Source organism: Puntigrus tetrazona, chromosome 18 (assembly GCF_018831695.1).
Source record: "Puntigrus tetrazona isolate hp1 chromosome 18, ASM1883169v1, whole genome shotgun sequence".
NCBI lineage: Eukaryota > Metazoa > Chordata > Actinopteri > Cypriniformes > Cyprinidae > Puntigrus > Puntigrus tetrazona.
Window position 1 is genome coordinate 2,319,141 of NC_056716.1, and position 20,140 is coordinate 2,339,280.

Here is a 20,140-nt window from a genome sequence, read left to right on the forward strand (position 1 = left end):
AGTTGGGGTGAAAAATGCTGATTTAAAAATATGGCATTATTTGTGACCATTTATATAATGGTAAGTGTAATTGCAAAGATGGTGCAAATCTCATTAATAAAACAGGGCTACTTTTCAATAATTATTTATTGTATCAACAGTCACAAGAATTGGTCATCATACACTTTTTCAATAAAAAGTCCCTTAAAAAAAGCGTATGAGAAATGAGATTCGATCATTACACGACTTAAAAGACTGCACAGATGTGACTCGGCTAAAAGGAAAATTAAATTAAGTACTTCGTAATCAGATTTTTTTAATGTTCCTGCCTATTTTATGTTTGAGGAAGTATTGTGTTAGTTAAAAAGTCCTCAGGTTTATTTGTTTTCTTCAGTTCAAAGATATAAGATTGACAATACCAGGTAAAGGTTATTTGCTATTTGGTTATATTATTTATAGAATTAATATTAACATTGATCTTAATTTGTCCAAATGCCTCTTCAGTCCTAGTGTAATCATTTGAGCTGATCAAAAAGTTTACATGCATACTTGTAATGCCTGATTGTGGTCTATGAATCTCTATTAATATATATACATCTTTGCTTATTTTAGATAAATAAATGAATACACATGTACATACACTGTCAGCTATACACCATGTATCCATTGCATTTGTTTCCCTTTAAACTAATCTGTAATCTTTCATCAACCATAGTTAACAAACTTTGACAACGCGATTTTGCTGTAACAATGCATTCAATACAAATACGGCATATTCATTTATTGATTGTAACATTGCATTGTACAATGGCACTCAGGGGAAGTGTTTCTTTGATTTATTAGCTTTATAGCACAAGAACGATTAAACAGTGTGGTCTAAAAAAAAACCAACACATGTTCTTCATAAAGCACTTAAACAGCCTCAGAAAAGAAGCTGGGGGCTTTCTGTACTGTTATCTAAATGCACAAAGACGAAATCATCAAACAGCGAGACAGCCTTGAACTGATAACAGCCCCTTAAATGATAATACCTGATACTGTTGGAGCTTTTTGTATTTAATAAATGTAGCATATGTTGTCTCATGCCAGCTTATTATTTTTTAGGCCACAGCACATCAGCTTCGACTCATAAAAGATTCCCACGGTCGTCACCACCACAGTGTTTACCTTCTTTCAGTATTCATGATTATTTGCAGAGAAATCTCTCCTGTTTCTATGCAATAGCTGAAAATGTATTCACCCTCAGGCCAGCCAACATGTAGATTGTTTCTTAATCTGAAGAGAATTGGAAAAATTTACATTATTTGCTCTAAACTGGATCCTCTGCAGTGAATGGATGCCGTCAGAATAATATTTAAAACATCTGATAAAAACATTGCAATAATCCAGTAATCAACAGGACTGCAGCCATCAACTCTAATCTTGTAACGCGAGTTTGTAATGAAATAATACATGATGTCAAAGTAATGAATCTTCCTCTGTCCATAATAATGCTTATTACAAAACAAAAGTCATCTCGTCCGATTCAAGAGAAATATACCCAGATCAAGTACAGTTTAGAAGCAAAAACAGTTATGTAGATTATTAGTGAATTATGATTTGAACTCTCATTTTGACGGCACCCATTTACAGCAGAAGATCCACTGGAGAGCAAGTGATGTATTGCTAATTTTTCCAAAATCTGCCAAGATGAAGAACCAAACTCATCTACATTTTGGATGGTCTAAGGGTGAGACATTTTCCAGCATTTTTTTATTTCCTTTTAAAATAAGCAAAGGAGGTTAAATTACATAGTTATCCTCGAACAATGGAATATTCACTCCCTTTATGATTGATATAATCTGCTGCCACGTAGCATCTTAAGCATTTTATTGAGAACTCCCCGATGTCGACATGTTCTCAATAGAAGCCATCACCTCAGCAGACAAACTAGGGCAATCTCTTAGCTGCCCACACGGAAGATCCAGCTGTAGTCACACGAGAGGTCCCAGACTATCATGCAAGCCACAGCAAGAGCTCGCCCCCTCAAAGGATCTAAAATAGGTCATATCAGACCACATAAGCTTTATTTCCAGAGCTCCCATCAGCTTCAAAGCGAATCTGTTCGCCTGCGGGCAAACACTGCGGACATGCTCTTCACAATGCCCTTGATGCCTGCTAATTTTTTCACAGACACCCTGGACTCCCTGATGCGATCCACCAGCCCATGGAAAACCATGAGGACACTGTGGTAGTTCTCAGCAGCTGAGACCTCATAAAACTGACAGTCTGCGGAGAGAGCAAGCAGCCTGCCCTCTTCGCTGAGGACCGTTCGGCGATGGTGCAGGTCCCTCTTGTTTCCCACAATAACTATGGGCATCTTCTCAAAGCCCAGAATGTCCTTATTGGTTTTGATAATTTGAATGAGTCTGGAGACCATGTTGAAACTGGCTCGGTCACAGATGCTGTAGACCAGCACAAAGCCATCTGCCCACTGGACTCTTTTTTCGTACATCAAGGACTCAGAAGACAGGTCCTGCTGAGAAGACAACATTAGGTATTTATTCAGCATTCAGATGGCGTATGTAATATTGTTATTCCCTAGATATATGTATAAAAAAACTGCCAAAACCCTCATGAACTACAAAAATATATTTGGGTCAAAATTACAGATTTTTCAATTGTGCAAAAAAATTGCATTAAGTGAAGATTATGTTCCATGAAGATATCTGTAATATGCATATAGCTAAGAACTTAATTTTGACAACTTTTTCTCTTATTTAGATTTATTGCACCCTCAGATTTTTGATTTTCAAATAAATAAGAAATAAGTAAAGTAAATCAAATAAGTCTGGCAAATTATTACCTTGGTCATATCCTAACAAATAATACATCACTGGAAAGGTTATTTATTCAGCTTTCAAATTTTGTATAAATCTCATTTAAAAAATATATAGTTGACAGAAAGTTAACTGGTTAAGAAACACTAACTCACTTGTGAATATGGTGCATCCCATATATTCAAAGTTTGCTCTCGTCCATCCACAACAACATTGTGAGTGTAAAGGGACTCTGTGGAGAAACCAGCGTATTAGTTACAATGAAATGTAAAATATTGAGGAAAAACTTCTAAATCAATCAGTAAAAAGTCAGCATACCAATATCCCCGTATTCCCCGATGAATCTACGAGTCAGGAATCGGACAATAAGTGCTGAAAGACACAAAGGTTCTGAGCATTTGCATACGGCACAAGGTTTTTAAAGTTGAAAAAGATGACTGAAAAAGAGAGAAATGCATTTCATGGATGTACATCATGGAATACGCTACACCTAGTCTTACCAGATTTCCCAACATTGTCGGTGCCGAGTACCAAGACGTTTGCATCCATTCTCTGTCCGTTTAGTCTAGTCATGTCCTTCACAGATGCTGCAAGTGACGATCTCGCGCGTCTCCGCCGCAGTCAACAAAGTTGAGGGGAAGGCGGGGCTTCGTTCGACGTGCTCGCTCCCGTGACGCTGACGTGCCCGCCCAACACTGTCACGAACATATTAGTCAAAGCGGTCACAACAAACTTTCCGAGACCGCGTTGGCGCGAAAGACATTAACTATCTGTCAGTAGAGGGCATTTAACTGCCATACTTTGTTGAAAGGGGGGTGTAAATAGTGTATTGTTGTTTATAGCAGTGTTCCCCAACCCAAGGTTCCTGGAGGCACACCGAATCTACACATTTTCCAACATGTCCAAATCAAACACACCTTAATTAAATCATCAGCTCGATAGAAGAGACTCTATGACCAGAAATATATCGGTCAGGTAAGGCAGACATCCAACTTTGAATAAGTTTGAAAACCAGTGCTTTAACACCGCTTTAAGGTTCAGACGCTGAACCTGTTTTCGACCACAAGGTGGTGTGAGGAGACTACTGAGGATTTTAAAATTATTGTTTCTATTTTATATATAAAAAACACAGTTAAAACGTTACAAACCATCAGCTATAATCCATTAAACCAATCTGTAGTGTGTTTTGGGACATAGGCCTGTTCTGTCAAGCCAAAAATATGTCAGGGATGACTGCAGATTCCTTTAAAACCAATACACTTCCTATTATAACCAGTAACACCATCACAAATTCTGTGAAGGTTTATAATATTGTTTGTTTGTCAGAAACGTCATTTTCAAAACTACTCAAACTCCACATCATCTAGTCACTTGTGCACATCATATAAGCAGCTTCTCATACTTTTGCACAAATCGCTTTGGTACATTCATGCGACTGATCATCTGCGGTTTCCTAAATGTAGTATAATGCTGTACAAAATGTATTGTATTCTCTGCGCTATAGTCTTACCCCTCAGAACGTAATCATTAGTTTATCGTATAAGTCATTAAATGCAGAATGGTTGATCTAGTTGCCGTAAGCTGCCAAATATATTTTCTACACATTTCTATAAGACTTTTTGTAAATTTGCCATGAATTTCGAGTGAATCTTGACTTTCACTAATGAAGAGAATATAGATCAACCAATTATGAACCAGTTCTCTTAAATAGCTCAAAGGTGTATCTCATGGATCCTCAGTTAGAAAGCATATAAACAGAGGACAACTATAACAACTAAGAAAAATACAATTCTGACAGTGGATGAACATCCAGAAAACAGTCAGGGTCAGCAGCCAAGAGAAAGGTACAGAGACAAAACAGAGGAAGAGACAGAGGAGCATATCAGATGAAATAAGGACTATGAGTGCAGCTAAAAAGTGGGAGATCAGCCGTATCCTCAATACACGTCATTCAAACATGTCTCTTTTACAGTAATCAATATCCTACATACAGTAATGTATAAATTTGTATTTTTGAAAGGACATGTTTGTTGCTTGTTCTGATGGCACTGATATGCTCGTTGACATAAATACTTTTTTTTTTTTACGATGAACCTAAGATTTTGAGTAAGTTACAGGCTTTTGCAAGAAATCCATTGTGTTTGTATGAATTATTTAGAAAAAGTGGACATACTTTTCTGCAAATATTAAGGATGATTCGAGAAATGCAGCAAAGCAACTAAGTTTAATACTAATAATGTTTATGTATCATAAAAATGTATTTTAAATAGCATCATTTTTAACTAGCTGCAGTATAGCTATAGCGACTAAAAGTGAGTATTTGTTAATACTGTAATACTGTAAAGGCTACTTAAATACATTTCTGTTTTCTTAGACAATAATTATTGAAATGTGCATTAGCTTATTAGCTTAACTAGCAATAAAGTTTAAAAAATCGAGAAAAGTGAAGTTTACACCACTATAGGATAAGTACGATGTTTTTAATGCTTTTAACTGAGTTTCTTATTCTCTCCAAGGCTGCATTTATATCAATACACACTGCAGTGCTTATTTTTCCAGGACATTTAATGCACTATAAAATGCATTGTCCATGTCTGGCCGCTGGGGTGCAGTGTGATCGCAATAATTAAATATCTGTCCATGACAGAAGTGGCATAGGACAAAAAAAAGTTTTGTCTGCAATATTTAGATCATTAGGTTAGTTAAAACAGTGGCAACTTTTAAGTGTGTGAGTGCATCTCATGTTTTATTGTTATTAAATATAAATTGTTTTATATTTGTTGACAAGCCAGAGCAGAATGTCTGTGAGCATCTTCATCAGTATGCATACAGTGTAAATACAAACATATGTTGCTTTATTGAATATTAGCTCTTTGTATGCCATACTGATGAAGGTGCCCACGGTGTTTCAGTTCTGGTTTGTGCGCGGCCATATCATGAGGTGTCCTCGTTAAAGATACGGGCGGCCTGGAGGAATCAGCTCCTTATGATTTATGTACCGGTTCAAAGCTGGTGGTGCCATTTTCCTGACTGCAGCATTAACAACAAGCTATTGTTTGGGTGGCTTGGATCCTCAGCAGTCCCTCAAGGAGCTGCTAAAAACACACCTTTTCCACAATCACTCATTCACCCCCATACTCTTAAACCATTATTTTTCTTCTCTGAAGTTCTCCTCATCTCTAGCTTGCTCTGTTTGATAGACCGGGCGTTGTATTTTACAGTTATTGTTGGTTTTCTGACGAATTGCTCTTACTTCTGCCTCTGCTATATACTTCAACCATACACTCACTTGACCATCTGCACGTCTCTGCCGTCTTGAGCTGTTCTGCTCCCATGCCAGGCAGTAATACTACCTGATGGGATGCTTTAAATAGTGCATGTGTAGAAAGGGTGTCCTCATAAACTTCTCCTGCTCCTCAAGCCACCCTGCTGTCCCCTGACTGAGCTGTTAGCTGCGCGATTCATTTCATCTGTGACTGTGTGAAGTTGCTTTTCTTTTTTTATTAATAGAATTGGAGTCATTTAAGGCAATACATCAGTTCAGTTACATCAGGCTCAGAAAAGAGATTTTTATTAAGAGGCGCAATAGGCTTCCTTTGATTGATTTCTGGGATTCTTTGTAAGAGAAATTTATATATTAACTTACTAATTGTATTCTGTATATTTTTCTTATTCAAGTAGCTTATTTATTTAATTTAATAAATCAGAAGTTTAGCAATATAGCGTTTTGGTAACACTTTACAATAATGTGACATTTGTTAACATTAGTTAAAGTATGAACTAACGTGAACAAACAATATACGATGCATTTATTGAGCTATGTATTAATCTTTGTTATTACACGGCTTTGCAGAATACTGGATTCTGATTGGTCAGTCGCCACGTTCCAAGGTTTGTAATTCCCAGATAACTGATAAAACTAATAACACAGGCTCATCCGGGTAACTGCCTGCTTTGCTTTCAAATATTTCAACTCAGATCAAGGTTTTATGTCTAATTATTTACTTTTGTGGCAGGAAGCCGTGCTATAAGCGGGATAACGTACATCCAGCAGGTTGTTATTATCCCTTGCTGACTTGTGATTATAACAATGCTTTAGTAAATGCTGACATTAACATTAACTAAGATTAATAAATGCTGTAGAATTCTTAGTTGATGTTTACTAACGTTGTTAACTAATGAACCTTATTGTAAAGTGTTACCAACGTTTCATTTACACTGAATCAAAACAGCATGGTGTCTGTCGCCTTTGATACTAGGGACTGAGGTGGATCAGACCTAAAATACACCAGATCAGAGGTTTCTTCATTGGAACAGATTTTGTAAAATTACTAATGGATCCTCTGCAGCGAATGGGTGCCGTCAGACTGACAGTACAAACAATCTGATAAAATCATCACAAGTCAGTCAGTTAATGTCTTGTGAACCAGATATGCATGTTTGTAAGAAATAAATTCACCATTAAGACATTTTTAACTTCAAACGGTAGCCTTTCATTCATAACATGTCTTTCTCAGCTGTTAGGACTCTTAATCTGACGGCACCCATTCACTGCAGAGGATCCATTGGTGAGCAGTGATGTAATGCTGCTTTTATCCAAATCTGTCGATGAAGTAACAAACTCAACAACCTCTTAGGTGACCTAGTTCATTTTCAGCTAATTTTTTGATGAACTTTGGATGAATTATTCCTTCGCTCAAAGGCAACATACAATAGTTTCATAATTGGCACAAAGGCCCTTGATATTATAATCAATAATATTAATGCAGATTAGCAGAATACATGAAAAATAGAAAAGCTTTTTGTGTTTGTGGAAGATATGTCATATTGTTGTAAGCTACAAACAAAACATTATTGCATGTATTATTAGAAAATCACTTTAGTTATCTAGTAGCATGGTTATCTTAGTAGCATGAAAACAAAACGGTTATTTATACTGTGACTAAAGTGAAAGTCCATGAACAGTCAGTCTCTTCAGTGATCACAAAAAATAGAATCAAAGAAGCTGCATACTCTGCAATGAACCTCTTGCATACATTGTGTCCGCATGTACAGTAAAAAAGTAGATGTATTTCACACAAATAGTACTTTAGAGTAGTGATATGTTCTCTTAAGGTATTCCTAAACTACTATTAGAGCTAAATAAGGTCAAGTTGTCCCTTTAAGATGACCTGCCCAGTGACAAGCTGTTGTTATTTTCTTGATTTTACAAAAAAAAAGAAAAGAACTTTTATGTTGAGATCTCAAGGGTTAAGTCAGGTTAACTCTGCACTGCATTGGTTCAAAATATCAACTTGTCAGTCTGGCCTCTCTGCTTTAAAAGGTCATGTCACATCACATGTCATCTTTTCATTATACGATTGAATGGATTATAGTTATGAGTAATTCAGCCAATCAAAACATTATATGGTTTGTTCAATTTTTTATCACAGTTAATTAGAAGTATATTATTCTAATGTCATTTAAGTATTTACACTTTTCTTTTTTGACTGTTCTTGAATGTTTTGTGTGTTATAATGTAAATTATATTTGAAAAATGCACTTTTAATTATATTTCATTTATATTAATTTACTTCTTAATCTAAAAGAATAACGTTATCTCAACATGTTCTTCTCTCTTACCCATCTAGACCCCTGTGCCAAAGCCGCGGTTATTATTTCCATACTGACCTCATAAAAAGCCCTATCAAACTAATTCGAGGCCACTCTCCTGGACGCATTAAAATCATGAATTGCTTACAAATGATCCAAGCACAGCTTAGTCTAACCTGAATTGTTGAATGTTTCCATTTTTAGCCATCTATTTTTAAAAAAAAATCTGGAAAAGTCAAAGCAATGACAAGAACTGGGCCATATGAACACAGTATAATGTGATATGGCTCATTACATGCTTGACAGACAGTAAAATATAGTATTCTGTTCTGCGATCTCGCTGCAGGGTTAGAAGAGCACAGCGTGAGAGGTCATTGCGGTTCTCTTAGGAAAATGTTTTAATGCCTCGTGAAATGAAGTATATATATTAGGCCTATATGCTGGTGCCACCAACGGGAATATAGATAATATTGTACGCACCCTGGGGCCACTTCTTCAATTTCTGAGCTGTCAGAGGTTATATTTGCTCTAATTGCCACACGTGTGAAACACTGCAGGAGTGTCTTAGAGACAATATATATCCCGCACAGGTGAGCGACATTTACCCCAAATAGACTGAGCTTTACCGATTTCCTTTTATTTGAAAAATCAATTAATCGATAACTTAAATATTAAAATGTTAAGCTGTTTTAGTTGACAATGTTGGCAGCAGTGCAGATTTCACAGAATTTTAAAAGCAACGGATTTAATAAAAGTTGATTAAAAGCAAGCTTTGGAGAAAATGTTGGACATTAAAATAACCGAAAGCAGACCAGTGATTTGCATTGGTGGATTTTGCATGAACTTTGATATCTAGTTACAAACCCAATACTTCTAAACCTCCACTTATAGCAGCCATTTATTCATGCAAAGCCAGTTCCAGTAAAGCAGATGAGTCCGCGTGTGTGCTTATGCAAATAAATCTCCTTATGGACTAATCTAAACCCTCTTGCATGTTTGATAATTCCGCTCTTTCCTGGTTCAAGTGTACAGCATATTGGCTGAGTAAAGGTGCGAGATAAGACCGTTCGAGCAAAAGGCCTGTCTGAAAATTATATTGGATTTACAATTCGTACAGATAAACTGTCCAAACCGCCTTTGATGACTTACAGCTTTTTGTATACAATAAACAGTCAGTTTATTTAAATTGACAACACTGGAGAGAATCGGTTTTGCGATTTTTCAGCTAAATCTAAATTTGAAATATTAAAGTGTCCCCCTTTTAGGGATTTTTAAAAACGTCATTTCGTGCAATGTGTAACACAGTTCTAAGTGAATGAAAACATCCTGCAAAGTTTTAAATCTGAAAGTGTATAAAGTCACTCTGAATTATTTTAAAACCAGTCTCAAGCCGTTTCATGATGACATCAACATGAAACATTAGCATATTGCCCGCCCACTTCTTGTTGGGGAACGTGAAAATGCGAACCACTGATTATTTCATATTTTGAATTCATACGTGATTGATAGACTATTCAAAGAAGTCACAGCTGCTGGGTGGTTATATGTTTATCAGAAGCAGTGGCACACAGAGATCTTGCTATCAAGCCATTAGCACATTTGATGTGATTTAATTTGATTGCATTTCATTTCAGTAATACCCATCATGCTGAGGCAGAGGTCTTTAGTGCTGTACCACGAGCGTTTCTTTCTCTGCAGCCCAGATGTGCTGTTGACTCCCGCAGGAGGATGATGGAAGAGAGAGGTTGAGACACTTTGATTCCCTTCTTGCATATTCATGGATGGGTTTCAGACACTTCAGTTATTCACCTGAATGAATTTTCTTAAGGAACCGTCCAATGAACTGCCCACCTTGAACTTTTAGTGATGCATGGAATTTAATGCTATTTCAGAACGAACAGGATAATCTTCAAAGGCATGCGATTCACCCCTTTTTGAAAACATAGGCCACTGAATCCCACCCAGATCTTTTTCAAACCCTTTTAGCTTTTTTTATTAGAGGTGCTTCATGGTCATCATGCATGGAAATACCATGTGAGAATTAGAGGTTACCCATTGTCTTATTGTAATGTGACCTGCACTGAAAAAACTCATTTCAAGATTACTGATTATTTGCTCCATCTGTATACACGCACACACATATGTGTGTGTGTGTGTGTGTGTGTGTGTGTGTGTGTGTGCGTCTATATAGATAGATAGATGAAGGACTAAACATGCCGAAAAAACAAAAGTTAATAAATTAGTAAAATATAAAAAATATAAAAATATAAAAATAAATTAGTGATGGGCATTGACAATTGCATCTAAAATATTTTTTTTGCAAGCATAATATATGTGTGTGTATTGTGTATATATATTATGTATATATAAAGACACGTAAAGTATATATTTAGAAAACAATTACATTTATTTAGATATAATTAATAAAATTAATATTATATATTAACCCCCTCCCAAAATGTTTTATATATATATATATATATATATATATATATATATATATATATATATAAATATCACAGCCAATCCCCTCTTGACCCTACAGTACATGTCACTTGTCTTGAGATGATAACCACTGTCTTTTGTGAGCCACAGCTTTCATTAGACATCTGTGGGGGAACTGTTACAAAAGGAAAAGATGAGACCATTGCTTTTTCATATCCCCCTCAGGAAGGAAACGCTTGAGCTACTTGCTGTAGTGCCACAAGCTGTGCAGCGAGGAGGCAGGATCGCACAGCCCAGCCTTTCACAAACAGCTGCTTCTAGTGCCACTAGATGTATTATGGTGGGAAGGGGGTGGAAGCTGCTCCCTGCACTTCTCAACGTGCCAGAAAGTGTTATCAGTTCAGCGTTAATGCATGTGTCGTGTCTTACTTTCCATTACCCGTTCTTTTATCGCTGCGTGTGTATCAGTGAGAAACCGCTGCTGAATTTAAATGAGACATCCTGTTGCTAGTTGCTTATGACTGTTAGCGTGTCATGAGGACACTTTTCTGAAAAGTAAATTGTGCATTTCCTCTCTTAATTGAAAAGACGTTTTTTCCCCTTAATGACCGAATCATTAGAAAACGATTGACGGTAACACTTTACAATAAGGATCAATTCGTTACATCTGTTAATGCATTAGGTATTATGAACTAACAATGCTAAATCTCTCTGCAGTTCATACACTCAGTACCCACAATTTAACCCCAGAAAACATGTTGCCAAATCTGTGATTTTCCTGTGATTATAACATAACATTTTTCAAGTCTCAGTCCACAAAGCTTAATTTACTTTCCCGTTTGATTCGTTTGTTGGACGAAATGTCGGATTTAGTCAGATGGTCTGTCAATTAAGCCCTCTGCGAAGGGTCAGTTGGACTTGTTTTAGACCTGGCCACCCTGCCTAGAAATGTGGAAAGGCTCAGTTTTTCATTTGCTTATTCATGTTTATAAAAAGACTCAGTGACTGACCAAAAGTGACCAAATAGATTGTTTAAAATAAATTCTGCTCTTTAAAAAATAAGTTAATGGGTGAGCAATAAGAAACGTCTTTCAAAAATATGACATCAGGACATCAGTCAGTAATAAAATGCTGTAATTGCCATCACCACAGATCTCATGACTTGCATTTACATGTTAGTTGAATTTGACTCTAGATATTTGGCATATGCGCATGCTTGAGGGAAAAGCAACAAATGAATAATTCATGGAATAAATGTGGTAAGTGCTTTCAAATGGTCCCTAAACGCTCTCGCCACAGCTACTACAATACTCCCCTGATCCTTTCTTTTATACTCACTCAGATGTGCTATGCATGCACGATTGATTCAGCGCAACACTGCCATTACTTCATTAACAAACACTGCAAAATTGATAATGCAGCCATCACATAAAAGACAAAGCTCTAAGAAAGTTCTCTCACTGGAGGAAAACCTGGTTAAGATTGTTAAAATAGCGATATCTTTACACCGGCCATCCATTTTGGAGGCTGCCTTTTCCTTTTAACCAGCCTGTAAAACTTGTGACAGACTAAACAGGAACTCGATAAGCAATTTCTCAGCTCACATGAATGCACCAATGTGTTTAGCGGCTTTGTATTTTTTGTATTTTTAATATTTTCCCCATAGGACACATTTACCTTATTTGAATTGCAATGTCCCTGACTGTATCCACAGAGAGAACTATTTAACATTTATAAATATCTCTAGAATGTCACTGGTTGAATGAGAGCAGAGGCGGTTACCATGACAAAAGGGCAAGTACATGCTTGGCTTGCATTGTTTTAAAAGACAAATGAAATCAAGGAGTCTTTTCCTTCTTTAGAGCAGCACAGGATGTGAGCCAACAGGGCGTGTACAAAATGTGAAAATGCAAACCTTCAAAACTATTTTCAAAAACAAGCTACAGTATTTTCTAACTACAGTTTGTTCTAATCTTTTATTATAATCCCCCTTTTTCTGTGTAGTTAGAAAATGTGAGTATATATATATTTATTCAGTATAAAAGCTACTTTATATGATGACATATATATATATATATATATATATATATATATATATATATATATATATATATAAATTATTTTTGTGTAAACTGATACCATTCAAACCTTTTAAAATGATAAAAAATCACAGTAAAAATTATGCACTTTGAACTTTATTTTATGATAAGTACTGTTTTCATCATTGATAGTACATTATTAATAATTAAGTAACAAAAATAAATGAAGACTGAAGTAATGATGCTGAATATTCAAGTTTGCATCACAGGCCGTGGTAAAAATGTTTGCTTTATAGCACTTCTTAAAGCGATAGTTCACCTTCAGTTGGTCTCCATCGCCTTCCATAGTGATTTTTTTCCATGCTTTGAAAGTCAACGGAGACCAGCAGCTGAATGTAAACTATCCCTTTCAGATGCATTGCTTACAACTGTGCCACTTTGTAAAAGTAAAAGATGTGACTCTCGTCATGACATGACAGACATTTATGTGTGCCCTTCAGTGCGTTCTCATCTATCCAAATGCTTTCAGTGGGTTTGTAATGAATTGAGAGGTGGCACAGCACCCTGTCTCCAAACTGCTGTCACAGTCAGGCCTGTGAAAGCACAGTCAGCAGCTTTTCAACTCTAGCTGAATTTATTGGGGTTTTCCAGAGTGAGAGACTCTGAATTGCTAAACATGCTGTTTATTTCCTCCATCGGCTATCCGTGGTGGCAACTCACTCTGTGCCAGCAGAAAGAACAGAGCCCCTTTACTGCATTTTATGTGCTCTTGAAAGGAGGTTATCGCAATTTATCTGTCCCTTGCTATAAAATCCATCACACCCGTAAAACTGTATCAGTCAGGGAGAGGACAGCATAAATATCAAACACGCAGTAAAAATAACAGTACCATTTATCTGAAATGTTTGGATTTCTGGCTTTTACAAAGTTTGCCACACAGTTTCATTCTTACGGCACCCATTTGCTGCAGAGGATCCATTGGCAAACAAGTGAATGAATCATTTGGTACAGTGCACTTACTGGCAACCTACTAATATAAATGCAATATTTAATATTTAAAAATACCTACATGGAGTTACATCTAAAGTTAATTTCTGTAATTACATTGTTGATCCCTTCACCTTAACCTACCCTTAAACATACCCATACCACCAAACCTGTCCCTAACCATTCCCGTGTACCACCTCAATAGCAAAAAAAATATTTTTCAATGCAATTTAAGAACAATAAGTACATCATACTATTTCATAAGTTCATAAGGCCAGCTAATATATATAGTGTGGCCTAGACTTTTAATATGCATCAGTAATTTGGATTTATACACACTTATGCATTACTAAGCTTCCTATTGCTCGTTCAGTTTCACTTCTCCTTTTTTTAAACTCTTAATTACAGGTAGAAATAAACAGAAGGAGATTTTCAGTCATTCCCAGTGGCAAAATAACTCCGTGTATAAAGATTAAGACTTCTGTTTGTAGGCCCTTGTGTGGAGATATTTGATAGCATGTCTGTTTATTTCTAGTTGCCAGCTTTTAAAACGCCTGGGCGGGAAGGTTTAATTAAAGGGATTATTTACCCAGTGAAATTTAAAACTGGGGGTTGATCCAATACTTGCAGTATGGCAATGCTATTAGAGTGCAGAAACGCCGACGGTGACGCTTCAGAGCTAGTCTTTTTCTACCAGCTTTTCATCCAACTGAAGTTTAATTTCCGAAATCTTTTAAAAATAAAGTTGCAATTTTAGACTGTCAGCGCTCGGAAATCAAAGCACAAATCACGCTCATGCGAAAGTGCCCAGCTAATGATTGCTAATCCTGTGTCGCTTCTGTGGTCATAATACAGACATCACATAAATATCTGGATTAGAAAAGTCAGTTTGTGCTGAGAGGGACAGAGCATTAAAACAGTGCTGCTGGGCCTTAAAGGCTGTCTTTTTGAGGACAATTTAGCTTTTGCATGACTATCAGAGATACTTCAAACCAATAGCTCCGGGATATGGATGGTAATTTGTGTGCTGATTTTATAATGTGCAGAATCTGCAGACTTTTTTGTGTTATCTGGCCTGATTTAAGGGGATTGATTTTGGGGGTTTGAATAAAATGTGTAAAAAGAATCTAGTCAATACTAAGCGTTTTACCTTGTGATTTTATGACTTATTTTGCATGAACAATTACGCATAAAAGAAGGTTTAAATGACAGTTGTTACATGTCTGTTTAATTTAAGGTCTATTATATATATTTAAAAACAATCTTTAACAGCTTTCGGATATAATGTTGTATTGGTAGATATTCATTTTATAAATAATGAATAAAATAGAAATGTGTGTATTAAACGCATTCAAAATCCAAAGGTTTTTGTTTACATTATATATATATATATATATATATATATATATATATATATATATATATATATATATATATATACATATATATATATATATATATATATATATATATATATATATATATATATATATATATATATATATATATATATAAAACATTTAACATATATTTAATGTGTTTGTGTTGCTGGTGATTTGTTTGTTTGTTTCCTGTGGGAATGTCTGTCGAAATTAATTTTCCTTCCTCTCAGTTATGGCAGAGGAATTAATAACTTAAACAGACCAGAAGAGGGATTTGAAATAGCAAAAACTAATTTCAACTTCGGTTGGAGATGTCATAGAAATAGAAGATTGGTAGGATTATGGAAATATGTGGCACTATGTCTCTCTTTACACCCCTGCCCTTGCCACACATCAGCCTGAGTTACTAATGTCTGTGACTTCACGATTGACTAAATAGCTTAATTTCGACACAAACAATGTCTAAACTTGTCCAGCCCGTCTCGTGGCATAGAACTGCACCTGCGGAAGATTGCTTTTCACTTCTTCAGCACCTTTCAGTTTTCTTTTGTTTGCTCGCTGAGGGAATCGGTAGGCGGAGGCATTCCCATCACATTTAAGCTTGTTTTGCTTGCTTGCAACCGGTGTGTGGCTTTATTGTTTTTCCCAGAAGTAAAGTTGCAGATTCGGTTCAGAGTCAACAATTCGGTATGCATGGAAGGACCTTCCAGGAAAGCAGTTAGGGAGTAGTTTGTTCCGGTTTATTAAACCCCTGAATACTTACTACCTAACACCTCCAGAACTACAGCCGCTGTTGGGATTGCAAATGTTTAATGCACAGGAGCATGATACGGCATAACAGTGTTGCGATTTCCCCTCGCAGGATATCACAACCCATCACTCTACAGGCGGAAGGCTCTATATTTGAAACCCTCTCACTGCAGTGCCACTGAAGTTTAAAAGCACATGTTGGCCTTTCTATTGATACCAGGGTAAAAATAGATGGAAGAGGTCTCTCTGGGTGTGTGCGTGGTGGTTTGAACACAGAACAGATACTGATGCTCTATTAATAGCTAGGACAGCAAAACTGAAAAAAGAAAGTCACCTGACATTTTCTCAGTCAACATCTGCTAAGTCTTCAAATGCCAGTGTTGTATCTGTACAATCGGGATGTTTCCCAAGGGAGCTGTTGCCTTTTGGAAGAGGTATGCTTGAGAGTACATGGTTGGACCCTGAGGTTATAGTTTTCTTTGTGTATTGGGTTTGAAATGTTCCTTTCATGGGAAAACTAAAAAGCAGTGCTGTTAAAAAAAGTTAGAATCGGTCCCTATAGTATAAGTGTCACAGCTATACACATATCTTTTAATCCTTTACATGTCTTGAAAAGAAGTTGTTTTTTTTTTTTACATTTTTTAGAAAGGGAACCTCCCACCTACTGTAATGACAGAGCTTAGAAGTGCCAAGACTATTTTTAATGTAACTCTGACTGGATTTGTCTGAAAGTAGAAAGTCACATACACCTAGGATACTTCGAAGCCAAGTAAAAGTCATTTTTGGATGAACTAACTCTGTGAAGGAATACTTCACCCAAAAATGAAAATTACCCCATATTTTACTCACCCCAAAGCCATCCTAGGTGTATGTGCGGGGGGTTATCACATGTCCTCTGAAGCAGATCGATGGGTTTTTGTAAAAGTATTTGAATAAAGAATATATATATATATATATATATATATATATATATATATATATATATATATATATATATATACGATTTACTGGAGCTTCAAAATAATGACCGCTATCCACAAGCACTCCAAAGCTTGTAAGAGCCAGGATAAAACTTAGATTGTGTTCGTCTGAAAGAAGAAAGTCATATACACCTAGAATGGCTTGGGGATGAGTAAAATATAGGGTCATTTGAATTTTTTGGGTGAACTATTCCTTTAAGAGTGCGCTTTCATGACAATCATGTATTAAAAAAAATGAAATATTTTATTGAGGGAGTTATTAGTAATTATTTGTTCCCTAATCTGAGGTGTTACAGATGTTTTCTTAACAATACTTGTTCCAAGTCGATTTCCACATACGTTTTAGCCGGTTCTAAATTTCAGCACAACACGATCATGTACCTACTCAGATTTTGGCTTCCATGCATGCTTAATGGCAGAACCTGTAGGGAACTTGCAGTGTGGCATCTACTAAATGCTGGCATCTGGAGACATCACATATGTTCATTCTCCAGGTGAAACTCCATCCCTCTGGCGTGAGTAATTATGTTGCACCACAGGCCAGATTTCCTCTGTACCTGACTGATGACTGCATACCATGTGGAGAAATCTAGGCCGGTGTTTCCCAACATCTCATTTTCTTATAGCCCTGTAAGTCCATCAGTAAGACTCGAATGAGGTCCGGTGACACTAAACCATCAGTTTGTTCTTTTTATGATTTCTTCCCATTCGCAATGTCATGTACCAGAACAGCTTTATTGCCGCATCTATTTGAAAACTACAGTGCCACTTTTCATTATGAAGCACAAGACGGGCTATTTAATTAAATGTAAATTGATTTTAGCTGTGGGAGTCTGTGTTTCATTTGTGCTTACTAGTAAAATATAGAGCCACTGGTGTTGTCATAATATCACGCAGTTTGTGCACCATAAAGCACATTAGTGTAATGAGCAAGCCTCGGTTGCACATGGAGAAGTCATTAAAGCCTGCTGACTGCCTTCACCATAATGCGTGATGGCAATGGAGTGCCTAGATATGTACCAATGCATCTGGAGGACTCTTATGCATACGGAAACACTTCTTCCGAATTTGTTTGAGATCCCGCGACGTCCTTGCTGTAAAATATTAAGATGTGATCCATTTAAATGCGAAGCTTTTATGAATAGAACCAAACCCGTTTAAACGGTTTTGGTAATAATTAATACAGAATTCATTTTAAAAAAAGTAATGCTATGTTATGATAACACGTGCACATAATGTTGTTCCATGTGAGCAGAACCCTAACGGAAACATGTCAAGTATTTCTGTCTGTTTGTGTAAAGGGAGTTTCCACGCATGGAATGAGGAGTGGAAATCATTTCAAGAGAGCAGGGAGTGTGTGTATCTGTTATTTTGGTCACTTGGCGTTCATCGTTTCATACATAATGCATTCATATTTGACATTTCCAATCGACTTTTTGTTCCGACCCAAAGAGGTTTCACACAGAAATGCTTTAATTGTAATAATAGCTCCTTTGGTGATAGCTCCTTTTAAGCACACCTTTAGGAACTTTAATTCCTTAGGAGACAGATTGAAATAGGTTTCAGATGTGTTGAGTTGATTGGATATTGTGCATTAATTTAGCAAGCTGTACAGAGGAATGTTGTTGCTAAATTGTCTGATTAAACTTTTTCAGGCCCGTTGATAATATAAGTCAAAACAGTATTTCCAAGGCTTTAAATTATCTTAAACCCTTGTCACTTTTTGGACATGTAATGTAAAAGTAGGCGATAAAAAAAAAAAATGTTTTCAGCTGCTGTATTTACATTTTTTTATAATCTCTCCAAAGGATGCATATTCTTAAATATTAGATAGTCAAAGCATATTTATTATCCTGTCATATTGTTTTTCAGATTCGCATGAAAAATGCACACGCCATATGGAACATTGTCAGAGAGGTTTCTTGCACTGTGAAGATGGTTTTCCCCTCCGCAGAAAGACACTTTAATGCATGTTTTGCATCTACTAATGGATGCCAAGTCTGTGCCTGAAAAAGTGATTTAAGATTTTTCCATGATGCACTTGACTCGTGTGCATGACGAAACTGCATAGTGAGTGTTTCCGATTCTAATCTATTTATGCAACAGCATTTTTTTTTTTTTTTTTTTTTTTTTTTGTGAAATCCCAGGAAACCCACACACAGCGGTGACACAAGCAGCCCAACAAGCAAAAAAAACGAAATAAATATTCTCTATCTCGGTCCTTTCATATTCGGTATTGGATAAAAGGAGTGATCTCTGATGTTCATATCATCCAGTTTTCTGAAAAGATATCATTTATGCAGGGAGCGCAGCCTCGTTTAGTTTAGCACACCTACTGCAGCATCAGATTGAATCATTAAAATAACATTTTGTTTCACCACTATTGCTCCATTCACAGTAGCGCTGAAATATTGACCTCATATAAACGTCAAATATCGTTTAAGATCATTGATGTCATGCCAAGCAATGATTTCCTTTTTAGATTCTGAGTCTTTTATTATTATATATATATATATATATATATATATATATATATATATATATATATATATATATATATAGATAGATATAGATATAGATAGATATATGGATATAGATATAGCTTATTTATCCAAATAAATGTTACAAATATACTACATGTTTACAAAACCCTAGAAATGACAACTCTATAGAGCAAATCTATAGATTTAGTCTATTATTTGCGCTTCCCTCATTCAGGCTGGTACACCCACATGGATTTTTGTACCTGACTCATATCCTGTAGAAAGAACAAGCTGCAGAACTAATACTAATATTCTTAATATTAGTATTAGCTCAGTATCATTTATGTTTTAATATAATATTTTGAATAAGCTTTTATTTTCACCTTTTGCCATGTGCTTTTGCCATTTTTATAGTTCGTCTTAAATATTACTGTATGATAGATTTGAATAGTTTTCATTTCAGTTTTGTTTGATTTATTTCGACTAATATTTTAACTTTGATTTCTAATGGGTAGTTTTAGTCGGTGATAATGACTCTGGCTGATAGGCCCACACAGTTGGATTCTGACAGGCCAGTATTCATCTGCTTACCAGCGATTCTCTCAGTCGTCTAAACAACACACCCATGTAGGATAAATCATCAGAAAAGTTAGAGAATGACAACAGCTGCTGTAACAAGTTTGC

The 20,140-nt window shown here is 36.0% G+C and overlaps 1 protein-coding gene and 1 long non-coding RNA gene across 5 annotated transcripts; one reads left to right on the forward strand and one right to left on the reverse strand.

Moving 5' to 3' along the window:
- Nucleotides 1-180: 180 nt before the first annotated feature.
- si:dkeyp-59c12.1 lies at nt 181-3,431 on the reverse strand. Of its 2 annotated transcripts, none has more exons than XM_043216911.1 (4): nt 3,299-3,431; nt 3,117-3,170; nt 2,954-3,030; nt 181-2,494 (listed from the first exon to the last, which is right to left on the reverse strand). In XM_043216911.1, the coding sequence occupies exons 1-4, from the start codon at nt 3,369-3,371 to the stop codon at nt 2,069-2,071; spliced, it is 630 nt and encodes a 209-aa protein (XP_043072846.1). In that variant the 5' UTR covers nt 3,372-3,431; the 3' UTR covers nt 181-2,068. The 2 variants fall into 2 exon arrangements, with proteins under 2 accessions (XP_043072846.1, XP_043072845.1); XM_043216910.1 differs by having other exon boundaries at nt 197-2,497; nt 3,299-3,430.
- Nucleotides 3,432-3,448: 17 nt separating this feature from the next.
- LOC122323220 lies at nt 3,449-12,433 on the forward strand. 3 transcript variants are annotated; one of them, XR_006246969.1, is made up of 5 exons: nt 3,449-3,773; nt 6,652-6,689; nt 6,815-6,852; nt 10,025-10,134; nt 11,061-12,433. It is a non-coding gene; the product is annotated as an uncharacterized LOC122323220 (long non-coding RNA). The 3 variants fall into 3 exon arrangements; XR_006246971.1 differs by lacking the exon at nt 3,449-3,773 and adding an exon at nt 5,176-6,417; XR_006246970.1 differs by lacking the exon at nt 11,061-12,433 and having other exon boundaries at nt 10,025-10,544.
- The last annotated feature ends 7,707 nt before the right edge of the window (nt 12,434-20,140 follow it).